This window comes from Fusarium tjaetaba, assembly GCF_013396195.1.
Source record: "Fusarium tjaetaba strain NRRL 66243 chromosome Unknown NRRL66243_c0000157, whole genome shotgun sequence".
NCBI lineage: Eukaryota > Fungi > Ascomycota > Sordariomycetes > Hypocreales > Nectriaceae > Fusarium > Fusarium tjaetaba.
The window spans coordinates 110,398-134,830 of NW_023501353.1; the positions used below are offsets into that span (position 1 = coordinate 110,398).

At 49.6% G+C, this 24,433-nt stretch overlaps 6 protein-coding genes across 6 annotated transcripts; 2 read left to right on the forward strand and 4 right to left on the reverse strand.

Moving 5' to 3' along the window:
* Window positions 1–587: 587 nt before the first annotated feature.
* FTJAE_7769 (ribose-phosphate pyrophosphokinase) lies at window positions 588–1,973 on the reverse strand (the record flags this gene model as incomplete). The annotated part of the gene is made up of 1 exon (XM_037354518.1): window positions 588–1,973. The coding sequence occupies one exon, from the start codon at window positions 1,971–1,973 to the stop codon at window positions 588–590; it is 1,386 nt and encodes a 461-aa protein (XP_037205150.1).
* Window positions 1,974–4,865: 2,892 nt separating this feature from the next.
* On the forward strand, window positions 4,866–5,384 carry FTJAE_7770 (RNA polymerase III subunit C17; the record flags this gene model as incomplete). Its single annotated transcript, XM_037354520.1, has 2 exons — window positions 4,866–4,997; window positions 5,064–5,384. The coding sequence occupies 2 exons, from the start codon at window positions 4,866–4,868 to the stop codon at window positions 5,382–5,384; spliced, it is 453 nt and encodes a 150-aa protein (XP_037205151.1).
* An 80-nt stretch (window positions 5,385–5,464) lies between these two features.
* FTJAE_7771 (uncharacterized protein) lies at window positions 5,465–6,139 on the reverse strand (the record flags this gene model as incomplete). The annotated part of the gene is made up of 3 exons (XM_037354521.1): window positions 5,465–5,746; window positions 5,794–6,007; window positions 6,072–6,139. 3 exons carry the CDS (start codon window positions 6,137–6,139, stop codon window positions 5,465–5,467), a joined length of 564 nt encoding a protein of 187 aa, XP_037205152.1.
* Window positions 6,140–6,597: 458 nt separating this feature from the next.
* On the forward strand, window positions 6,598–8,238 carry FTJAE_7772 (pseudouridine synthase 3; the record flags this gene model as incomplete). Its single annotated transcript, XM_037354522.1, has 1 exon — window positions 6,598–8,238. The coding sequence occupies one exon, from the start codon at window positions 6,598–6,600 to the stop codon at window positions 8,236–8,238; it is 1,641 nt and encodes a 546-aa protein (XP_037205153.1).
* Window positions 8,239–8,345: 107 nt separating this feature from the next.
* On the reverse strand, window positions 8,346–8,981 carry FTJAE_7773 (phosphatidylinositol glycan class H; the record flags this gene model as incomplete). The annotated part of the gene is made up of 1 exon (XM_037354523.1): window positions 8,346–8,981. One exon carries the CDS (start codon window positions 8,979–8,981, stop codon window positions 8,346–8,348), a length of 636 nt encoding a protein of 211 aa, XP_037205154.1.
* A 1,553-nt stretch (window positions 8,982–10,534) lies between these two features.
* On the reverse strand, window positions 10,535–15,545 carry FTJAE_7774 (uncharacterized protein; the record flags this gene model as incomplete). Its single annotated transcript, XM_037354524.1, has 4 exons — window positions 10,535–14,486; window positions 14,578–14,889; window positions 14,938–15,064; window positions 15,113–15,545. The coding sequence occupies 4 exons, from the start codon at window positions 15,543–15,545 to the stop codon at window positions 10,535–10,537; spliced, it is 4,824 nt and encodes a 1,607-aa protein (XP_037205155.1).
* Between the last annotated feature and the right edge of the window lie 8,888 nt (window positions 15,546–24,433).

The following is a 24,433-nucleotide window of genomic DNA, read 5'->3' on the forward strand; positions in this document are numbered from 1 at the left end:
CATACCACTCTTTTTTTTCCAACCTCGAAAGGTCAAGAAATACAGGTATTACCCCAAGACAGATGTTTAGAGAAGATTGTGTAGAGCAAAGAGAAGAATTAGGTCCCAGGAAAAGGAGAACACGATAGTCCAGGCTAAGGAATAGGTGAAATTGTGCAGCATAGCAGAAAGCAAGTTAACCCGTGCCCCAACCCGCGCTGCAGTCGTTCAACCAAATCCCACCCTCCCATAATCTTCGTCGCACACTTGTCGTGTGCTAGTCCAAGTACCTGATCGATGTTGTTTGATGAGTGTAAATGGGAAATTTTTAGAAAAAAAAGAGAACGCCAGCAAACCAAATCTGGCGGACGGCGAATGCAGTATGATGCAGAAGCTCCCCGGAAAACTCCAAAACGAAAATATCCCAGATCGTATCAGCGCGCCGCAACTCGGGATAAAACTTGCGACATCCGTGGCAGAGGAATATGCCCCGTGGAAACACGGGTACCCAGTAATCTCGACGTGGTGCTATTCATGAGGAAACGAGCCCCCATGTGATTTGAGTAGATGAAATCCTGTTGACAAACCGTAATTGCGCTTCCAGCACTCTAGTTGTGCTGGAAAAGGACGCTGATAGACTCGCCGTGATGAACACGACGGATAGCCTCAGCAAAAACGGCCGAGATATCGAGTATCTCAAGCTTGGGGCAAAGACGACGATGCTCGTTTTGGGGAACAGAGTTGGTAACGAGCATCTTGTCAATGGCAGAAGCATTGATACGAGCGATAGCGTCGCCGCTGAAGACACCGTGGGTGACGAGGGCATAGACTTGAGTAGCGCCCTCCTTCTTCAGGAGCTTCGCAGCACGCGTGATCGTGTTACCAGTATCGACAATGTCGTCAACTAGAATGCAGATGCGGTTTGACACATCTCCAACTAGCATCATACTGGCGTTGCGATGCTCGGTAAATCGAATGGGCCGTCGCTCCTTTGTAGCAAGACATGAGTTTTCAAAAGCAGCAAAATCAGAATTCTGTGGTATTACCTTGTGAATCAGAGCAAAGTCAGTCTTGAGACTGTCCGCAATCAAAGTAGCTCGCTTTGCACCTCCAGCATCGGGGGACACAATGACAGCGGTGTGGTGGTTAGGGATTTGAGATTGGATGTAGTTCTGGAGTAGCGCCTTTCCGTACAGGTTATCGACAGGAATGTCGAAGAAGCCCTGGTACTGGGGATCGTGCAAGTCCATCGTGATAATATGATCGGCACCGGCGCAGGTGAGCAAGTCAGCAACGAGAGTACCAGCCTGAGCAATCCACTGCTTGTAACCAGGCTTAGGCTGGAAAGCAGAGATGTTGGACTGGTTCTCATAGTCGTGGGTAGTGTAGGCGTTCCTCTGGGAAGAGGTCGAGTTCTCTGCGTGGTGTCCACGGGCCTCGGAGGTGCTGCTCGAGATGGTGTCTGAGCGGCGAGGAGTGCTGAAGACGCCATTAGTGCCGTTAGCACCATTTGTCGCGCCCTCATTTGCGAGAGCTGTTTTTGAGAGCTTCTCGGTCAAGTTGTTGACACCATTGGGCAGGCCAGCTGACTTGGGGCCACCAGGACGAGGTGTGGGAGGAACACTCTCAAATGTGTAGTCTTTGGAGGAACCAGAAATCTGCGACAAAGGTGCGCCGGCTTTGTTATAGGGCCAGTCGGGTTGTCGCGAGTAAGGGAAGAGTGGGACAACGGCGGTGACTCGTTTCGCAGAACCAGTTTTGCAGGCTGAGATCATGATACAGAGATCAATGAGGTTGTCGTTCACGTTGCCGGAGCCAGATTGTATGATGTAGACATCTTTGCCGCGGACCGAGTCCTTGATTTCGCAGCGACTCTCTCCGCCAGAGAATTTTCCAAGAATGCGATTGCTCGCCGGAACACCCAGAATTTGGCAGACATTTTCTGTGAGTTGCGGGTGGGAGTTACCTCCCAGAACAACAATATTGCGCACCATGGTGAAGGTGAGGTTGTGTCGGTTTGTGGTAGAGGTGAAGGTTGCTGTCGGCTAGAAGAGCAAAAAGTTTTGATGCGGCGAAGGACGGAAGCGGAAAACGGATGTGGAGGGGCCCCGAATCGGAGGGGGAATGAGTACGTAGTTTTTTTTTTTTTCTTCCTCTGAGGGGGAAACGAGACCGAGTCAAGAGCTTCTAAAGCGGTGGAATGAAGTTTCGACTGCGGTTGATGAGACAAGGACGAGATGGAGAAGACCTGAGACAATCCGAAACAGGCCAGAGTGAGACTGAAGCCAGTCGAGATGGAACCTGAGGCTGGATTGAAAGTTTGCAAGTTTAAACTGTGTTGACGTCCTATTGTGAATTTTTTTTAAACTCGGCCTCTGTCGATGGCAGCCCCGGCTTCTAACCTAGGGAGCGCAACAACGGCAGTGTAGTGTGTGGAGTGGAGAGCTTGTGGATTTAGCGGAGGTGTGATTGGAAATAGGCCGTTCAAGTGTCGAACCGTGCTGGCAAGAGTTGGCTAGCCTGGCCTGGCCTGGCAAGCAAAGCAAGCAAGCAGTGTCCGGTACGGCACGGTAATGCAATGCGAAGCCGTGAACGCTGTACAGTACAGTAGCCGATGCCTGTTATTGACGGAATTGGGGAATCTGGATGGCTGCGTCCAGATAAAAATGTTTTGGCGGACCAACAGGGATTCAGGGCCGAAGTTGACGCACAGGAGAGTCGGACAGGGCCAAACCGACGTCACTGTGCTGTGCTGAGGAAGGCGGCTCAGGCTCAATGTGTTCAGTGCTCAGAAGCCAGATGACACGGCAGGGATCTCCAAGTAAACAGACGGTCTGCCGGTGTCGGAGGCTGTATAATTTTTTCGAGCAGATGGTATTTACTATCAGGTACTCGACAATAATTGTAGCCAGCTGGTATCTTTCTCCAAGGGGAAGATGTTGACGGAAGGGAGACTCCCAGAAGAACAACAGCCAACAAGCGACAATCGACGAAATAATAGTCGAGGATGGCGCGCGATGGTCGTTACGACGGCGGGCAGTCCCCGGGTGGAGGAGTGGAGATGATGGGGGAGATTGAAAAGAAGATCACAGACCCATTGTGTGAGATGCTAAATGCTTTTGTAGGCAGTGAGCAGTTGTATTTTGTGGGAGAGAATGAAGTTGGAGAGGTTGAGTTTATTTACGGCCAAATCAGAAAGTATCCGTTGAGCTCATTGTCAAAGTTGGGCTTGTAAATGGATGAATTAACGTTGGAGCCTGTACTGTATTGGATGTATGTAATGAGGTGATCGGGGAACCTCCAGCAACCAAAAATATGATGACATGGTGGCACCCGCCAAATTGACATTCCCACAGGGTAGACTTGCGAATCAGTAAGACACAACTGATGTCTTGATACTTTCCGATTTGGATATATCTGATACTTTGCGATATCTCATTCTTTTCTTATGGATTAGAACAAGTCCTTGTCTTGGCCATGTTGTGCATGAGATTTCTTCCAATATCTCTCGATATAATTAACATTCAACTCGAAAAGCCAGAGGTATCTATACATGGGTGACTGGTATCCACCCCCGCCAATTCTCATGTGTCCAGGGTACTCTAGAGTCAGGGCATCTGGAACTCTTCCGTTCTCCCTTTTAAGAACCCCATGGGCATGAATATATGAGAGATAAAAATAAAATGCATTTCCCAACACGGATAGCTACCAGTATTGCATACCGCCATTCATAACCCGAACGTCCCGTTCCCTTGGCCTTGATATCAAGTTTTATATGCGCAGAGCAAAACTCGGCCCTCCCGCAAAACAACTTTCTTCGTTACGCCGCGAATAAGGTGCCAATGAACTCTTTGGCTTGAATCCGGATGCTCAGCCTGGCAGGGGTTGTCAGTCATTTGATCTGTACCACCCCAAGTCTCAGAAGAACAGCCCAAAAGTAGACTATTATCTGAAGTTCCGTTCTTTGAGTAATAAATCACTACTGCTTAAAGGACCTAGATATCCTCCCATGTCCAAATTTCACGCCAAGGTACCACCAAACATAACCATTGTCTCAGCCTGGAACCTGTCGAGGCTTCTAGCTTCCTATTCTTCTGAAATGTCCGGCATCGGTTCACCTTTGTTCTGGAACAGTGGCTTGCATGCATGGCATGCCTTTTTCCAGCGGAGATGCACGCGACCTCCTTCTTCGAACATAGTGGCACGCAAAGAGCCAAGACAGATAATTTGATCAATTCTACATATTGTCCCGTTAGATGATGCCATTGGGTATCATATGACTCCTTGTTGGATCCTGTGCATGCATACTACCGCTACTGGTACATGCTCAAGATCCTCTCCAGCCTCTCTACCTTAGCGGATATCTCTCGGCTTCTCTCCTAACAATTGGAACCCCTTATTGGTTCGATATATAATAAGAATTCATTGGACGGGAAAAAAAGAAAAGAAAGGAAAAGCATAAACTGATGCACTCTGACGTGTGTGTCCAAACTCTTCCCCAGCTTTTAGCCAGACTCACATGCAAAAACATCCCGCGTTAAACTTCAAGTACTAGCTATGCCCAATAAGAGCCCGCTCCCAAATTCACACAAGGTAGCAGAAGCCAGCTTGTAAAGGAACAAGCTGCAGTGTAAAAAAAGAAGAGAAAATGGAAGCCTCCAGTGTCGCACAAGAATTACAGCACGTTCCAGGCCTGCATCCGTTGGAACTCCTCCCCTGAATTAGAGCCTGTCAAAACTACTGATCCTCTGATTGGCCAGCGCCAGATCTCATTCTTTCGCGACACTGGGCTCCACTATTTGATCTAGACCCGACCTTCATTCAATCCAATGCTTCATATCATATCAATCTCACAGCTCGTTACATGAGCTCACTCACCACTCACCATGAAGATCCTTGAGGCACAATCGGCTGTTCTCACAAATTACGAGGTCTATCAGCACGTATCAGAACAGCGCGAACGATACAAAAATGCCAAGCGCCGTGGTCCCCCAAATCTCGAGACGGTAGTTCGCGAGGTAAGATTTTTTTCATTCATTCATATCAAATTTAATGCCCAGAAACACAATTGACACTCCTCGCAGCTCCTCCAATATCTTCGCACAAACCCTGGTCCTCTAAGTCAAGAGCCCCTTCCCTACACCGAGGGATGTATTTCCAGACTTCTAGAACGCTTACGGCCTTACAACCTCGCCAAGGGTGAAGTAGTCATGATCATCAACCTGCGCCCCGCCTCAGTCGCTGCTCTCAATACTGTTGTAGAGGAGATGACTGAGCGATTTAGCGAGGAGCAGCAGGAAGCCATGGTCAATATCATCGCTGAAGTCCTCGGCCGATTCCCGACTGCGGAGGAGGGTGCTGAGGAAGAGGGCGCTGATGTTTCTATGAACGACGCCGCTGCCTGAGCTCCCAGCCCTCCAATATAATAACTAATTATCAACTCATGTTCCCACTACTCCATCACAGTATCCGCGCCTCTCAAATCTCATATTACTGCGCATGTGCTTGCGCTCTGGCTGCTTGCGCCCGTTGTCGGAGTCATGGCCGTCTTGCACAGATCTTCAAACGCTAGCTTCAACAATTCACCCGTCACCGCCGAACACTCAACATATCGATCAGCCCGTAGAGTCTGCGCAACTTGGTATCCTTCTTGCGGATATATAATTCCGTTTGGATCCTGCTCCGATCTCAGATCACGCTTCAGCCCAAGGATGATGAGCGGAAGGGTATCGATGCGTTGAAACGATCTCTTGATTTCGTCTTTCCACTATCAAGTCTGAGTTGCATGCTCGGTACCGTTTATGGCGCACTTACATATCTTTGCATATTGATCAGACTCAACCGTTGGCTGATGTCGTAACAAATGACAATGGCATCAGGATCGAGGGTCCTCCAGTTATCGGGACATGATGTGTCGAAGAACTCGAACTGAACCTTTTTGCCTCCTGTCTGAATACCGAAGACAAAAGGTTGATCCATATCACGGAGCATGGGAATCGGGTTGACTTTTTCACCTGCACTGAGCCGGCTAAGGATATGGATTTATTAGTATGATACGTCGAGGAATCGATAGAGGAATTTAGACTACATACGAGAGAAAGGTCGTCTTGCCGCACTTTTCATCGCCTACAAGGAGAATCTTGATCACCTCGGGGTCCATTTTGCATGTAGACAGTGTCAAAGTCGCTAATATGCTTATATTCAAGATTGATGTACGGAAAATGGAGCAGCTCGAGAAGAGCAGATATGGCGTCTATTAAATGAAGACCAGAGATAGAGATGAGATGAGAGCTGTACGTAACTTATCAGTCTACCCCCAACTGTGGCGGCGTCAAGTCTAGCACAGCCACATATTCATACAAGCCACATCTTGAATTGCAGCAAAGCCCTTTTCCACTTGTAAACTCTGACGGGTCTGCATATAATCGCCCAAAATTGGAACCCACCAACTTCATGAGACCCTTTAGCCGTTGTCTTGGGCGTCAAACTTCGCTCGAAGGTATAGCCAGCCGAGCTAAAACTCGAAAACCTTCGCAATCTAAACCTCAACTGAAAAAATCATCAAGTGGTGAATCTCCAAAACTTCCTGTTCAGCCTCAAGGCACCAAGCACCTCGCCATGTCTGCAGAGTCGAATTATCAGTCATGGACCAAAAACGGTCTCATTCAGAAAGTCAAGGAACTCGAGGCTGAACTCAGAAATCGGCCTGCTCCAGAGCCAAAACCTGAATCTAAGATTCAGCCTGAAAATGAAGAGGGAGATGAAGCCAAGAAGACGAAACCAAAGGGAAAGAGAAAGATGGATCCCAGCAAATATTCTACACGATTTATCGCCCTAAAGCTTGCGTATCTAGGCAAGAATTACGGTGGCTTTGAGTTCCAAGCAATGGCCAATGCTCCATCAATCGAGGAGGAACTGTGGAATGCTCTCACAAAAGCATGCCTCATCTTTCCTCAAGATGAACGAATTGTCGATTTTGACTGCTGCGAATATTCAAAGTGCGGCCGCACAGATAAAGGAGTCAGCGCCTTCGGTCAAGTCATCGGCCTTCGAGTTCGAAGTAACAGACCCTTGCCTAAAGAGCAAAGGCGTCCAAGTGAAGCAGGCGAGGCAATGGTCGTTGACGAAAAAGCGGGAGAGAATGCAGAAGAAGAACCCGTAGAGGAGACACCACCTTTCGATGATATCAAAGATGAGCTTCAATATCCTCGACTACTTAACCGTGTTCTACCCCCTGATATTCGCATCCTCGCCTGGTGCCCCTCTCCGCCACCAGACTTCTCTGCTCGTTTCTCATGCCGCGAGCGTCAATACCGATATTTCTTTACACAACCTGCTTTCACTCCTGAACCCAGTGCCCGTGGTGCAAGGAATGGCTGGCTCGACATCGAGGCGATGCGCGAGGCTGCTAAGCGCTACGAAGGCGAGCATGATTTCCGCAACTTTTGCAAGATCGACCCTGGAAAGCAGATCACAAACTTTGTTCGCACAATTTACGAGGCCGACATCGAAGAGGTCAAGGACGTCAGCTCGGCTTTGCCATATCTTTCTGGATCCACGTATGTCCCTGCAGGAGGCTTGCCCAGTGATGGTACTGTGTACCCCAAGGTGTACTCGTTCAACGTTCGAGGGTCTGCTTTCTTGTGGCACCAGATTCGTCACATGGTTGCTGTACTCTTCCTTGCAGGTCAGAAGTTGGAGACACCTGACGTTGTGACGACTCTGCTCGACGTTAAAGCCAACCCCTGCAAGCCTAACTATGTCATGGCAGACGAAGTGCCTCTAGTGCTCTGGGACTGCATCTTCCCAGGTACAGATTCTGCCCCTGTTGACCCCGCGGCCAAGAAAACCGACGGCCTTGACTGGGTGTATCTCGCAGATGACCCTGCGCTCAGCAAGCCTGGCCCCTTTGGTATCATGGATGGTATGTGGGCGCATTGGCGGGAGCGCAAATTGGACGAGTTGCTCTCAAATCAATTGTTGCAAATGGTATCTACGCAGCGCAGCAAAGATCCCTCGAGGCATGTCACTCGCCCTGAGCCCTCGGGCAAGCAGGCGAACAGTGTAGTTGTCTACGAGGGTGGTAACGGTGGCCGTATGGGTGGCCGCTACGTGCCATTGCTGCAAAAGGTTAAGCTGCAGTCTCCTGAAGAGCAAAATGAGAGATATGCTATCAGAAAGGGGTATACTAGCTCAGAAGATATGAGAAACCAGAAGGGCATTGGAAAGCGAAAGGCAGATGAGGTCATGGATGAGTAGGCATCGCACAATGCGTTTCAGGTTGAAAATAAATAAAGAATTAAATCATATCATCGTATACTGGGCACACGCATGCGATAAAAGTTGCTCTATGCGTATAGTGCTTTTTAGCCCAGTGGTTTATCCTCTCCTCTTTGCTCGTACAAACACCGCCGTACACCCCTCCAAACTTCTTCCACAATCTTTCGTCGTGGTAGCAAGCCTGGAAATACAACCACTACATCATCTTCGCCTTCGACTATGACAATGAGGTAGTATCTCACCTCAAAGCCAAGAAACGCTTCATTAACGAGAATGTCTTGGATCTTCTCGGTCGGTATGAACCTCGTCGCTGTACCTGCAAGATAACTCCCTGGACTTTCACTAGTCTGCACACCCAAGCCTCTCATGACGAGAATGCTCTCGCTTACGTAGCCTCTCCGACTGGATAGCCATAACACAGCTATACTAACAGGAACGAGGACAGATAGTGGTATGTTTTGCGTAAGAGCGGCGGTCGAGGTTGGTGCACGGAGGTATGAAGCTGGTATGATCTTGAGAAGGGAGGGAGGGGCGTAGGCGAGAAAAGGATGTAGAGTAAGGCGCGCGTGGAGTAGAAGAAGCGCGAGGATCGAGAGGAGGATTCGAGAGATGATGAGTAGTGTATGTAGAGCTGGTGGTATCGGCCGGAGAGTCGTGACAGTGAATTCGGCGGTTGTTGGAGAGGGATGTCGAATGAGGAGACGGGGTGATGTTGAGAGCATTGTGACAGGTTGGCGTATGTTCAATGATCGATCATGGCTGTAAATGGTGTTTGAGGGAGATTGAATCTTTGGCGAAGTCGATCGGGCCCGTTGTTATTGAAACATGATTGTGTTGTGTAAGTGTGATGGCAATGCGATTGCAGTGGTGTTGGACCTAGGGTAAATCGAAGCTGTTCACTGCCGATCCACTGAAGCTACAGGTGTCGCCCACCGTAGCGCCCCAGCACAGCCCCACCAGCCACACTCTGAGGGGAAGGGTATATAAGTTGTCAGTACTGACATGATTCTCGACTGTAATGGTCTAACGGTGAAGGCGTTCAAACCCGCTCAACCGCCCATCCCAATACTGTAGTACTTCGGTACCTCAGCCCTCCGCCGCGCCCCGCCCGAACGCTGCGGTGGTCGCCCACTCGTGCAGGTAACTCACGATGCTGGAACTTTGCGGCCCTAAGCATTGGAGATGACCCTTGAGGGAGGTTTCACTCTGCAGAGATCTCTCCCCCGTCGCGTGGCGGGTGGGAACACGTTAGTGCGGGGGGATTTGGGATGGCAAGTGGATGAGATGGAGCAGCCAACTGTCTTTTTTTGCATTTTTTGATAATTGACATTAGTGAAGAATACCATTGTAAAATATTGATATCGCCTCTTCTATAGTCATTCAATCATATGTCAGCTTCTTGTACTCATGCGACATCGGGTTGTGGTGATTCGAACCATCAAGTGCATCCTATGCCTGGCAGACATGAAGCTATCACCACTCCTTTGCTTCGGAAAATCTGCTCCCACTACACACATACACACAAGTGACAATTGTTATCAAGTATAACCATAATGCAAAGCAGTTGTTCATTCAATTCGTAAATACTAAAACCCTCCGGGGGAATCAAAATGCATTTCCAATTCTGCCCGTTTCAATCCATTCCTACCCATCTTTCACCCATATCATTTCCATTTCCAATTCCCTTTTCCTCATCCCCTAACTCAAACAAGTGCCGCGAGGCAACATTGTATAAAGCAGTCGCTACGTTAATTCCCTACCACTCACTTCACCCATTTTTCTCACCCACCAGCCTCCGTCAGCCTGGATCCCCCGGATACCCAATATTTACTACCTCCAACATTCCGCCTTCAGGTAAATATAACAAGATACAGTACGAGTACTGCCTCCATCCTCCTCAAACATAGTCTGTAAGTAAATGTGGTCGTAATTTGCAGAAACCTTCATGGTCCGACCAAAAAGAAATGTAAAGTCGTATACGTTCATTGGCATCCTTGCCAATAATGCGAAAGGGCCTCGAAAAATCCGAAGGTGATATCAAGAGCGAAGAGAGAAACAAGATGGAGTAGTTTCCAGTCGTCATACAGCTAAATCCTTGAAGGAAAGGACAGAAGTATAATGCCAAAATGCGAGCCCCGAAGGACTATGGTATCGACTCGGGAGGAGAGAGAACGCCGATCGCCATGCACAGAATCGAACAATACAAAGTTTATAGGGAGTGGTAGAAAGGAACGAAATAATGCACAGCGCGCTGGCCACCATCGCGAGTGACTTCCTAGATCATCTCGTTTCGGTTCAAGCCAGTCGACAGGTGCTTGTTTCGAGAATCAATGGGCGAACGCAAAACATCGGGGTTGAATGACACCGGTGGGGGAGATTTCATCTGTCGAGGCATGGGAATGCTCTCGTAGGGAGCCTCAAAAGGAGGAGACCGGACATACTCCTTTCGACTGCGACTGGCAGAACGGAGTCGCTCAGTGGCCTTGTGAATGCGGCCTGAGATGCTGCTGCTATCTCCGATGCTTCTGCCTCGGTTGTGACTCCTGTGGGAAGCTGGGGCCGGAGGGCTGGCCTCCGAAGCTTGGTCATTGCCAGATGACAAATCGTCGTCCATGACAATCTCAATCATGCCTGATGCAACAGCGCCAGCCTGCTGATGTCGCTGGGCGTGTTGCAGAGGGGCAGGAGGCGGTGGAGGGGGTGAAGCCAAATGCCTGAGTTCCTTAAGAACTGGGGGTGCTGGAGGAGGAGGAGGTGGTGGCATAGGGTCTTCATGAGAACGTCGTCGCTCACCAGGGACAACCTCTTCGATGCGTCCAACACTGTTCTTGCGTGCAAAGCGAGCAGGGCGCTGGCCAGGCTCATCGGGAATGGGGGCTGACATGCTACGAGGAATAGGAGGTCGCGCCGGTGGCTGATAGACAGTGGATGGCAGCAGAGTGAGACTGGGCTCGGCAACTGGCTGTTCTCTCTCAGGAGACTGTTGAGGTGAGGTCTCTGGAGAGTATCGTTGAGTAAAGCCAGCTGGAATACTAGGCACGTCGGGCCTCGCCGTGCTTCCGGATTGATCATGGTTGCCCTCGATGATAAGTCGCATGGCTTTTGGGGTTGCTGGAAGTCCAATAACAGGTCCGCTACGGGCGTACATGCTCCTTTGTGGTGGCTCAGTGGCACTGCGAGGTGGGATATCGTCAGGCAGCGGCTTTGGTTCAGCAGTCTCAACCGTAATCGCAAGAGCAGGAGAGAACTCATTAGGGTGAGGGATTGATGGTGTTTGGGCACGCTTGGCCAGCGACTTGCGGCGCTCCTCGAGTTCCCGTGCAGCCTGCTCCTTCTTTCGCTGGCGCTCGTCCTTCATTTGCTTGAGATCACCAGCATGCTCAGTTGAGGCAGCTCTGCCATGGATAGAGATAGAACCATCGAAGTTGGCTACCTCAGAATTGGCCCTGCGTCGATGTTCCGAAGCATCTTGCTTACTCAAGGCTGGTGAGCCAAGACCTCGGCTGCCACTGCGGCTGTGCTTGTTCCTGAATTCCTCTTGGGCAGCCATGGCTGCTCTGTAGTCCTCTTCATCCTCAGAGCCTTGATAATGGTGAATGGCAGCACTCAGAGGCAAGGGTGAAGAAGGAGAGCGTTGTGCAGAACTCTCCCGGCCTTGGCTTCGGCCACGGAGTGTAAGAGCTGGTGGGCGAGATCGGCCTTCTGGGCTCCTGCGGCGGCTTCCACGGCTTGAATTACGGCTCTTTGGCTTGGCAGTTGATCCGCTGACCTTGCGTACCGTGTTTGGCTCAGCGACCTGACCATGTCGTGGAGTGCTCAGGTTCAGCAAGTCCTCTGGAGACATGGGGATTGGGGAAGTAGGCGATCGTTTCGCCTTGGGCCAATTGCGAGCACTAACACGCCCACGTTCCTCAGAAGGTTCTCGGGAGCGTGCAGTTCGCTCTCGGCTTCCAGGACGACTGCGTGAAGCATCCCGAGTTCTGGAATGACTACGCTGGCGACTGCGCTGTCTCTTGGAATAGTGATTGGCAGCATCCAAGCTGTGGATGTAGTCTTCTCGGTTTCGCACAGCTTGATGGCGGAGACTTCTTCCAGCGCTTGATGCAGAAGTGACAGAACTTGTCACGGAAGCAGGACCTCTGCGGCGAGTTGGCCAGTGGTAGCGAGTAGAAGAGGTAACCGACTGCTCTGGAGATGTAATGTCGTCGTGAGCCGGCCCAGGATGCAGCTGTAAATTCACGCCCACAGGAATGCGGTCACGAGAGCCATTGCGATGATTGCGTGATGCTTGTTGCATCTTCAACATAGTGGCCTGGTCGGGTGGTGGTGGAAAATCACCCTCCCTTGGTTGGACAACGCGTTGAGCGTGCTCTCGCATCATCATTGGGCTCGCAGTAGCAGCGCGCTGTAATGCGGTACCCATCATCATGTTGTCATTGCCAGATGGCGTTCGAGCATGACCAGATCGAGGCTCATAGTCATATGGCACAGCAGACAGCTCAGCAGATCGAAGTGCCTCCCGGTTGAGGTCTGAGGGGATCTCACCAATAGACGGCAAACGCCCACGTCCTCGGGCAGAGACTGGGGTATTGAATCTGCTATTGTTTGAAGGGCGAAGGAAGGCAGTCGTGGCTTCATTGTTCGAGGCATGAGAGAAAGCGGGAGAACCGGCAGAGTCAGCAATAGGGGTGACACCCGCGGCAATCGGGGTTTGACCGCCGTCACCCGCAAAGAACTTTGACTTTTGCGTCTGATCACCAAATGAGGTGATGAGCTTGAGGGCGGAGGTCTTTGCGATGCTGCGCTGGGGTCCACGCTGAACACCAGGAGGTGAGAGAGGCGGACTTAGAATCTCGGGAATACTGGGAGTCATAGTCTGGAAGTTCAGCTGCGCGGCGGACGGAGAAGTCCAAGGCTCAGTAGACTCCTGGTCGGTGCAAGCAAAGCATCGGATTGCTAGCTGCTGTTGGCCATGTTGAACTGCCCACTCACCCCATTTCCTGATAATGGCAGCCTGTCGCTCCCAAACACTAGGGGCTGAGAGGCATGTGAGGATCAGCGCCTCCATGTAGCGCTTGTGAGAGATATAAACCTCGATGGCGTCGTTGTGATCACCCATACCAAGCATAATGGTAACTGCTGCGTGCACGTCACCAGCCTCAAGTAGACGCTGGACGTATGTATGACCAAGCTTTTGTTGTGAGGTATGACCGCCAATGCCACTCAGAGCCAACAACATCCAGTCAGAAGAAGTCATGTTCTCAAAGTTTGCGTTCATGATGTTGGGATCGATATCACCAAGCCATTTGGCTAAGAGAATGCGGCTAGGAGATCCTTGGGGATGCCTACTCATCTCGTCCCTAATCAGGTCTTCGACCTCTTTGTTCCATCCGAAGATGGTGTTGAGCATTTGACGACGCAGATCATCATTGGTGAGACGAGCACTGTTGGCGCCCATAGCATGCTTGTAAGGAATATCACTGAGACGCGCCCGAGTAAACTTGAATAGGTCGTGCACCTTGTTGTCGTCAGGGCTGCGGGGAACTTCATTGCGCAGGCGAGAAGGTCTTCTTCGTGATCGGCTTGAGGCCATGGAAGGAACACTTGTAGTGCCAAGAGAGTATCCCATGGAATAGGTGTCCAAATCTCTTGTGTTACCGTGAGCACTGTTGCCAATAGTTGATGACCTGATCGAGGTTCCAGCTGAGATATAGGTGTTTTCTGACAGTCCTCTTGACCTCATGGACCCGGGGTAACGGCCAGGGGTTTGGGACGACCCAGCTGAAGACTTAGATAAGGAGGAGAGCCCACTTCGACTTGAGACAGGGCTAGCTGATTCGTAAGGCTCATTACCAGAGTCGTAGGGTTGGCGCCGAGTTAGGCGAGCAAATGGTGATAGGTGATCCTCGTCACTCTCGGAAATATTCATGTCCAGGGGAATAGAGCTCGTCTCAGACTCGGAGGCGATGGTAGTAGCCGAGGTCGCTGATCGATCACCAGTTTCTTCCGAGACTGGAGGTGAGGGTGGCAATAGGTTTGCTGGGTGTTGGACATTGGCGACCATGATGGCCGGTGAGTTCAGGTCGAATTGCTGCACCGTGTTATTGGGGCCAAGGGTGAACAACGTGGCACCCGGGCCATAGACGGCGAGGCCGCGAACAAGATCGAGAGTCGGGATGGGATCATGAGTGACGTGCTTTGTCCTGACATCCCATGACTGTGTTTGCCTGTGCAGGTGTTAGTTGATGATAGGGGTCATGCAGCTAAGCGCGCGCGTAGCCTAGGGGGTTTTATGGTGGTGGCAAGTTGCAAACTTACGAGTCGGAGTACTGGATTATGCGGCCGTTCTTAGACCATCCCATCCAGTTGGGTCCATCCATGGAGATCTCAGCCTTCTTGAGGTTTCGAACCACCTTTGCAGGGTCATCGGCGCTATATTTCTTTGCCACGCTCCAGACTCGCAAGTCACCGTCACGCATCTGGACAGCAAGCATGTCCGACTTTTGCCGAGAAGAGGAAGCATGCCACGCGAGATTCACGATAGGTGACGGTCCTCTGGAAGTGGTAAGATTGTGTAAAATAGTGAAGCGTGGTTGCAAGGTTGCAACAAATAGAGAGCCGTTCTGGTAGCTGAGATTGTGTTAGTGAGGTTTGGGTGAGAGGAGGACAAGAACTCACCCAATGGCAAATGTTCGACAATCAGCTGATGGTGCCAAAGCAGTCACAGCAATCTGGTCAATAGTCCTTGAAGAAACATGCTCAGATGTTGATGGCTCAAACATGATAATGCTTCCCTTTGTGTTGCCTTCAAATCGTTAGTCATGATCGTGTGAAACTCATTCCAATAACTGACCAAAAGCCACATTGCCATTTTTCATCCACGCTGCGACAGTCAAGTGATCATAACATGCAAATCGAGAGATCTCATCGCCTGTCAATAGATCCCACACAATTGCTGTTTGGCCAGCATCGTAACTGACAACGAAGCGACCACCACCAGCTTCGCTCTGATTATCGACTGCTAACAATTGAACCTCATCAGCGTGTCGAGAAAACCTTCGTTCAATGGTAAGAGTATCATGGTGACAGCAAACAACCGATGAACCCTGGGCGTACAAAAACATTGACGCAGTGGCGGCGCAGGGGTCAAAGTACTTTAAATCAGTAACATGAGGCATCGTGGTGCTGTCGGGGACCTGCGACGTCTTACTCCTTGTTGCAGACCTTCCACCGGAACTTAACGATACGGTGCGATTCCGTGACGAACCGGCCACGGGGACGGACATGATGGGCCTGATATTCTTTCTTGAATCTTGACCTGCGTTAACGGAGCCCGTGTTAGCCAGTCGGATGACCACGGAGGGCTATGGCTGCTCTGCAAGGATGCCCGCCTTGTGCGACGCTGCACGTACTGTTCTGATGAATCGATGTCGACGACGAACGACCCCCGATAGCGGGGTCTACACTTTTGTTGCTCTCGGGGTCGCAGGAACAGTCGGAAAGCTACACTTTGGGGCTGTCGAACATGCCTCGGAATCCTCTGCTGTCCGCACCCGGACAATGACGGTTTCTTGATGTGTCGGTAAGCCAAAGTCTCGGATCGTGTTATACTGGATTTTGTGTCGTCACTGCGCGATACGATGCGATACGGGCACGCGGGTAGCGACGGGCAAGTGAGGTTGGACAACGAACGGAACTCTTGGGGCTGTATGTCTCGGTCGCAACGGTGTATAGGAAGAGGCAGATGCGGTGAGGCGAGAGAGAAGTCTTCGGAATGCGAATTAGTGTGAGCGTGAAAAAGTTGAGAAAGTCAAAACACGCAAGAAGGCGTAGAGAAAGATTCGATGTGTGTGGAGATGGGCATAGCAATGGTTTTGCTTGTCGAGAGCAACATCAACCAGGGCAACGGTGGAAAAACCGACGCTACAGGCGCAACTCGGCAACAGTGAGAATACAGCCGCCAACCCTGCTCAGATTCGATGTGATTGCCTGGGGTCGGACGACGCCAAATAGAGATGTGCGCGCAAAGTGGTCGAGGTCCAAGTGTAGCTACCAGGAAGAGCTTGGTAGTGGATGCGGATAGGGATGGGGGATGTGAAAGGGGTGTGACCCGGCGCTTGACTTGCAGACGTAGCTTGAAATCCCTTGAAGATGATTCTAGGGTCCATCAAACATGTCCTTGTGTAGGTAGACTAGGTAGGTGTGTGTATGCGTGTGCATGTATGCTGAGCGACAACATGCGACTTAGACGGAAGATATGACAAGGGGTGAGAGGTCCAGGGCAAGATGCAGGAGACGTACAATGGACAATTAGGGGCATGAGGAAGCAGATAATACAGACAATTCCAAAAAGGAATGAATTGAAATTCCTACCTTGACCCTTTTTCTCCTGAAGAAAAAAAAGTTGATCAGTCTCTTTGGGGGCTGGTGTAAACAGTCGTTGGTGGAGTTGTGATATCAAGGTTCAAGGTAACTGCTGGAGCTGAAGATGTGACAGTGTGATGAGGCGACACCAACAGACAGGGAGACACAATACACAATGCAAAGGCGGAAAGAGAAGACTAAGAAGAGGGAGGCCCAAGAAGGAAATCCAGAGCAGAAAAAGTGCAGGTTGAGATGATTTTGAGAAAGACGCAGACACAGGGTTCGTACCAGTGTGGGTGCCTTTACTGCGTGTGCTATGTGTGATGGACCATCAATCATGGATCAAGGTCGGGGTCCAGAGTAAGAGATGGCGCCTAGAGAGTGGCGTACTGGCCTGTCAGTGGACGATTCAGAAAAGAGACGATATTAAAATAGAGCCCTGAGAGTGTTGGGTTGAATGGATCAGCGGAGACGGACCGGCTCATAGGCAACATGGCACCCAGGGGACGTTTTGGAGGATGGTCGACGGCGGTTGGGGATTGGGAGCTTGGGTTAACATGAGCACCTTTCTGCTGTTCGGACTCGAGCTAACAAGTTGAGTGGGGTAGAAAAGCCGCAGACGACTGGGATCCCCTCTTGTATCGTTGACAGGGGGTTTGGGTATGGTATAGCATCAGACATCGATCTAAAAGACGCCAGTTGAGGCGGAGGCGGTCACTTTGACGTGAATGTATCGTGACCGGCGGCTGCGGCCTTGCAATGACGAACAAAGTCCAACGTGGGATTGCCATCGCATCGTAAATTGTCGACTGTGGATCTTGAATTAAAAGACGAGGCGAAATGACAAGCAATGAGTCGTAGCAAGTCAATTGTCTAGCGAGCATTGCCCCCTGCCAAATTTAGCCTCGTGGGCTGGCCGCGTGCCGTTGAATTCAAGTCTCTCAGAAAAGTCGTTGGATAGCGCATCAAATTGTGTGGTTCACTAGACCAGGACCCTTGTAAATCTCCAGATCCATTCTGGCTTGAGACTCGAGGGACTCGGCCTATCAATCAATGAATTGCATTCCATTGTTCGCTTGCAAGCGCATGAATGGCTCGAGTTTCACCATTTGAAATATAACTCTTTATCATGAAAGCACGTCCTTGGTCGTCATGATCTCCGCCGTCGTCTCATCCAAATTTCATCCTGAATTTGCATTGATAGGAATCCATCAATCATGTAGAGCACAGAAATCAGTGTCCCTGCTGCCCCTCTTTTGGTGAAATGATCAGAGGTATGCAAGTGGCGTCTGGTACGACGACAAGCGGTGGCTTCTCAAGCATTGCAGGACAACACAGCAGAGCATAGTGCAGCAGCGTACTGTAGGGGCAGCACGGCGTCCTCCCACGCAGTGCAGTTGCTGTAACGCTGGTGCAGTGGAAAATAGGCACCATGACATGATATGCTCGATCCAGTTGTTCTGTGTATCCTTCGAGACCAAAGACTGGTCGGTACCTTACATTGAGGTCTGTGGGTGCATCAACACAACATCCATCCATCCATCTCTGATGGAAGCGTCACAGATGCTTCTCCAGGTAGAATGATGCAGCAATATCCTACAGTGGGTGTCCTCTACAGCTGCAGTGGTCGATAGGGCATATAGCACGGTCGATTACAGTGCTCTGTGGCCTCTGTCGGAGACATTTCGACGTTGAGATGAACAAGATAGAAAAGCATGTGGTTGGGGAAACGAAACATGGGGGGCTTGAGCAAGCGCTTGTAGACTAACATTGATTGGCTACAGCTATAAACCCCGCTTGCCAAAATTGTGCTACAGCTGTTTCTCGGCGCTTATTGGCCATGTTAGCTTAACGGGACGGGCCAATAAGCCGGCCGATCACCTCTATTGCAGGGAGTTAATCGCCCTCTCCTTCCCGTCCCGCTAGCGAAGAGGGTCTGTACCCACATATTTCTAACAGAAAGAGCAAGGAGCTCTCTCCGCATGGACAATGTCATCTATCAGCCTGTCGACGTTCTGATACTAGGAAGCACGTTGCTTGGCGCGAAAATCAGATGATGAGGGAAATTTTGACAATACCTACCTAGTGTTTGATATGAAGATCGCGCGTCTAATATCCGAGATATTGTATAGCTTAGCCACTGATATCATTTCAGATAGAAACATCGCCTATCGACTGATAAGGTATCCAACCGGACAGTAACTTACGTGCTGCTTCTCCACTTTTGACCTCATGCGATATTTCGGAAGGAGCAAGTCTCGATGTGAACATTTTCACGCCTGACGGGATTCTTGGATACCTTCCTTGCTAACCTTTTGGGCTTGCCTTAGTAGCATTGCTGGTATCTAATTTGGTCTTGCCATTCGTAAAGTCCTCCTTGTTCCGTTTGCTAGGTTGTGGATCTCTCTTTCCTCTGCTCCCGCATACACGATTCTTTCTTTGCTTTTTCCCGTGCCCCTGGTCCATCCCGTTCCAGTGCTACCATACCCACACCCACACCTTATTCTCTACCTACCGTGTGTGGGTGGCTTGGTAGATGATGCTTGAGAATAGCGATGTTCTATTATTCAAACTCCAAACTTCAAACTTCGTATATCTTGTGTCGAGCCTCTGACAACGCAGATATCTGCGTTTCATACACGTCACCCTGCTCCTTAGTTGGCAATTGGGGATCGTGACTCAAGATGGGTACAGTACCAACGCATTGGTCAAACGAACAGGGTCTTGACCGTTGAATTGGCTCCCTCACTTGTCTTTCAGATTGACTCAGTCGATCTGGGGGTCAGGAAAGAAACTGCGCTAAGAATTCACCTGAGAACATGGATATTTACAGCCCTCAAGCTGCGAATACGGATACAGGCAGTGATACCGTCATTGTCCCTAGGTTGTGTCTAAGACCTGTACATCAACCTGACTTACACGCCAGCCTCCACAACTGGCTCAATTCTGGCTGACAAAAGACGGAAAACGTCTCTGTTTATTTCAAGCCGGTGTAAAGCCTTTCTTCCGATGTTTGTCTCAGAAACATGTGGCTGAGACCCAAGTTGGATTGCTTATCCAGACTTTGCATCGCTGACCGACAGGCAGCCTCCCTGTCACAACCTTGGCATTTCTAGTTCCTCTGTGGCCACGGCGTCTCGAGTCCAACAAGCGCCTCCACCTATCGAAACCTTGCGTATCAACCGCTCGGCTAAGGACAGGCGTTTGCAGTACATGCTGTCCACTGTCACGGTGCCCTTCTTGTTGAGTCGGTTCGCCTTGCTTTTACTCGCTTCCGCCGTACAGGTTCTCACTTCTTTCGTTTCCTGCAGGCCAAGCACAGCATGACCAGTAAATTGATAACTGATTTTGACCTCAGAGACGTGCATGCGGAGGGCCATGAAGGTCGAATCATTGTCAAATGCATTTAGACATCGACCACGTATTTATTAGTTGTTGGATTACAGCTTGGTGTTTTACTGCCCAAGACCCTATCTTGTTGATGTGCAGATAGTTGCGATGCAAGTGGGCAGCGCCGCAAATACATACTATTCTGCTGCACACACTTAATATCCAGACACAACCGGGCCTCAACGCCACTGACCGAGGGCAAGAACTTTTGCCAGACGAGAACCTACGCATTTTCATTATCCCGGGACTTCGCTTGGCTTGTCTGGCCTCAGAACTTATAATCCAAGTTACCCCACGGTCGTCTCCAGTCTCCTCAGGCTCTGCTGCAGCCTCACACAAGCTGCGTCTTTGTGCAACCTCTGGGCACGGATTGCTGCAGGCACTTGATCTGAGAGACATTAAAGCTCCCTTGCCTTTTCTTTGCTTCTTCTGCTGCTGGTTCACCTCACGCATGCAGCTCGTATCAAGCAGTCCTACCCAAGTCAAAGCTACAACTTTTCTCAGTTTCCCACGACTCACTTGCTCAGAAAATATCAGGCCTGTGCACTGGGCTGTGATTTCCCCGTCACATTTCATTTCCCCTGTTTGACTGTAACATGCTGGTCCTGGTGAGGACATTCTTCTCGGCCGTGGGGCTTCCGGTCGCTGCTTTCACACATTCGATATGGCGACTGGGGTATGAGCATGCGATTCCATGCTATGACCTGCGGCCCAAACCGCGGCCAAGCTGATGGATGGTGACTATCACATCTTGATAACGCCACTTGATAAAAGACTCCGAGTCCAACGGTCTTCTCGCGGTCGCAGTGTCGGCCGCCTTTCTTCACCAGATCGACCCAGGGACGAAGCCAGCGTGTAGGTTTTATATATCTGACTATATACGTGATTGGTAACATGGCCCCGCTATGGGATCAAAACCTCTGCACCACACTCATTTGCCGAGATATCAATCTGGACAATTCAACTGTCCGAGTAGTTTCGGCCCATTGGAATACGCTTATTCGAGTGAGATTCAGCCCGGCGCATAATGACTCGAGCTTGACCAAATTGGTAGCTCAAGAATCGCGCGAGTTGGGCAAACCAACCCTGGTACTGAAATGTTATAATAGACAAACTCGAAATAGGACGAAGCCCCGGAGGTCCTATCTAGTGTCTTCATGCCAAAACAGTCCACGTTTCTCAAAGGAGTTTACACCATCTTCCTACGAGTTTCGTTGAGGGGTTAACAAGTCAACGTTGCTCTCTCATTACTGCTGATCACTTTCAGCTGACTTGCAGATGTGATAAGTTGGGGATCAATGCCCACGCATGGCAGGGTCTAGGTCTACCAAATCCTTGGGTTTGCCCAAAAGGCTCGGCCACGTTCTTGTGTGTCACTGCTTTCTTCTAATTGTCATGGTTCTCGTCACATTTCAGTCAAGTTCAATCACTTTCCATGACTGTAACGTAAAGCCGGCACACCGAGCACAGTAACCTTGAACATTAGGTGATTGAAATCCCTTGCATCGCCAACCATCAACTCGCGTGGCTTCAGGCTTCCCCGCAATCAGACCCATTTCCAGGCATTAGATGGGATCCAACTGTAAGCCAACGGTTTCAAGCGGCCCTTCTAAGTTACGGGGTAGGTATTCTGACAATGCATACAATCATCCACTAAAGAACTACAGCCCAGGGCGCTGAAAGAGGCCAATATTTAGATCTCACTTTTTTCTCGATCATGGTCCAATTGGAATGGAGCCGGCTCCGCGGGGCATTCGATATTCGACATTGTGCATGAAAGGAATGCGGGTGCCAAGACGATTCCAGCCTCGATCTGAGCCCATCAGAGGCTGAGAAATGTGAATATGCAATGAATCGATACGAGACCGAGCTCACGAAAGCGGGCGTTCGACATCGGGCGTTATTGGCTTGTTGTCTCAGATTTGCTCGTCTCGATTTGGAGACAAATCATTTCGCAAATCGTGGAAGTGGGCTTGATCCTGGAGAAGGATAGGATCAAAAGACACCCGAGTCTGTGGCTTGATATCGGATCATACTCCCAGGCTCTTTGGGTATTTATGCATCTGCAGTATAGTTGCCAACTCTTGATTGAGTATATAGATCGAGCTCAATTGGTCTCGTGCATCATGGTCCTTTTATCCGGATGGTCGAATTTGTTGCTTGGCGGTCCAAGATCACTTGGGCAAGGTCGGATCATGTTCAACGCTTTTGTGATGCGCCCCAAATGGCTAACCATCGAATTCCAATTACTGATCCATTTGATTGTTCTTGTCGTGTTGATCATATATCAGTTTTGACGAATATTGATGCTGATGTACTGTTGAGGTCTCACCCAGAACGGCCTGTCGACTATGATCACTGATTTGTGGTTTGCAGAACTCCGGATATCGATATTCTCTTCAGCCTTCAGTCGCAATTGGTCAGTACATTCATATGATGCATACTCTCTGATGCTCCTATCGTGATAGATAGTCCGCCTAGAGTTGAGACCTAGGTACTCAAGAGTGTTCAAAAGTGTTCCCCTCTTCAGCTTCTCCGAGAACGCTTCTTGGAGCATTGAACCCGAAGTTATATAGCAGACGTGAATGTAGTTATCTTGATCTATTGTACCCAGAAATACTGCGTAGTTAATTTATCCATGTCTTGAGTAACGAAGAGTTTCGTGGGTAAAGATAGATGCCATTCAACCACTTCCAGGCCGAGACATAAGACAGTCTTTATCTTTTTTGTAAACGCTTCCATTCTGCTTTAGCTGCTCACCTCCATCACAGTATAACATGGTTTTATTTGGTGTTGCATACTGAAGAGAAACGCGTTGTTGGCCAGGCTCAGTCTCTGGGATGAGCCTTGTGGTCGATTACCATCTCTTGATAGACTCTCAACCAAGCCAATAAGCTTCTATAGTATGTATACACAGTTTGAATGGCTTTAAGGGGTGTTATATTGAGTATGGGGCTGTGGTAATGGCTCATGGTGTCTATGGAGACGCTTAGAAGACAAGCCGTGGCATGCAAGTAGCGCTATCATCATGGGAACAACTAGTGATGTAAGTGTTGGTTCCATCTTTGAGATATCAGTGAGTAAGACTCACGAAATTATTCAGGTCAGCCTAGGTGACATAGCTCAAATGCCATCGACGAGACTTGCCCATCGTACCCACCATAGCGATGGTCTAGCATGCTTGATTCACGATTTCGTCTCGATCTGTGGTCCAGGACTATATCTGACTTGCTTCTGTGCCTTGACTGATGTTATATAAACAGTTTTCTATTCGTGTTAGGTGCAATGCGTGTCTATACTACATAGTTGAACTGTCGCCTTCACGAGCCTCGATGAACGGATCGGACTGCGCAAGAGAGGAGGGTGGAATTCCGGGAATCTTTCGGATTCAGATTATAATTCGGAGGAATAATTGATTATTGACCGGTATTCTCCCAGTAGTGTGATTTGAACTCAGGCTGTGCTCGTATGAACCGTCTCACTGCACATGATGATGAGATCTTTTCTCTGTGATTGGCTTCTATGGTAATAGAAGAACACCAAGATAAACCGCATGTTGAATGGAGTATAGGGCTACAGCATTATGAAGTCTGCTTCACTTACACTACATCAAGAGAAGAGTTCTAATCAAGCTGATCGACCCCTGGAGAATGACCGGGTTGAGGATATGGAGCTTGTGGCAGAAAGCGCAACAGCATTATATACCTGCTGCTGGAACTTAAGTTGGCTTATTTAAACAAATTGTCAGTACTTAGTTTGCTGTATATCCTTTAAAGAACGCAGAGAGACGTCCCTCTTGTCAGTTGTCTATGGAGTCTCAGTTAAGATCCTTCAAGGCAAACTAGGTATACAGCGCAGCAACAAAACAAAACGACTGCATGTTTCAAGGCGCGACATTAAGTGAATAGAAGATAGAAGACTCAAAAAGAGAAACTCTGAGAGAGCATGTCTCCCCCGGGAAGGCTCGAACTTCCGATCTCCCGATTGTCTATGAATAACAGTCGGACGCTTTAGCCAACTAAGCCACAGGGGATAAGCTGATTGGATGATAGGCATGTGGGAAAATAGGATTATATTTTGCTCATGTGGTCGAAATCGATCAATTTGCAGTCTCGTTGATCTTTTGTTAATCCATAGTAAAAAAAAAGGTCTGAAGCCTGTAACTCGTTTGATCTCTCAATATCTATGGCTCGGTTCTTGCTTGCTGGAGTTGGCGGAACAAGCATAAAAGTCAATCCAAGCACACCCATCGGGCCTCACATCGCGAGCTCACAGACAAATGTTACAACAAGCAATTCTAAAAGGCATATTTTACAGCCAAACATCTCAAGCTTCTGCTATCAAATAGTTCTCGCATTTATGCATCTCCATCCACATACGCCACGCTACAGCTCACTCAGAAACACCAACAGACTCTACC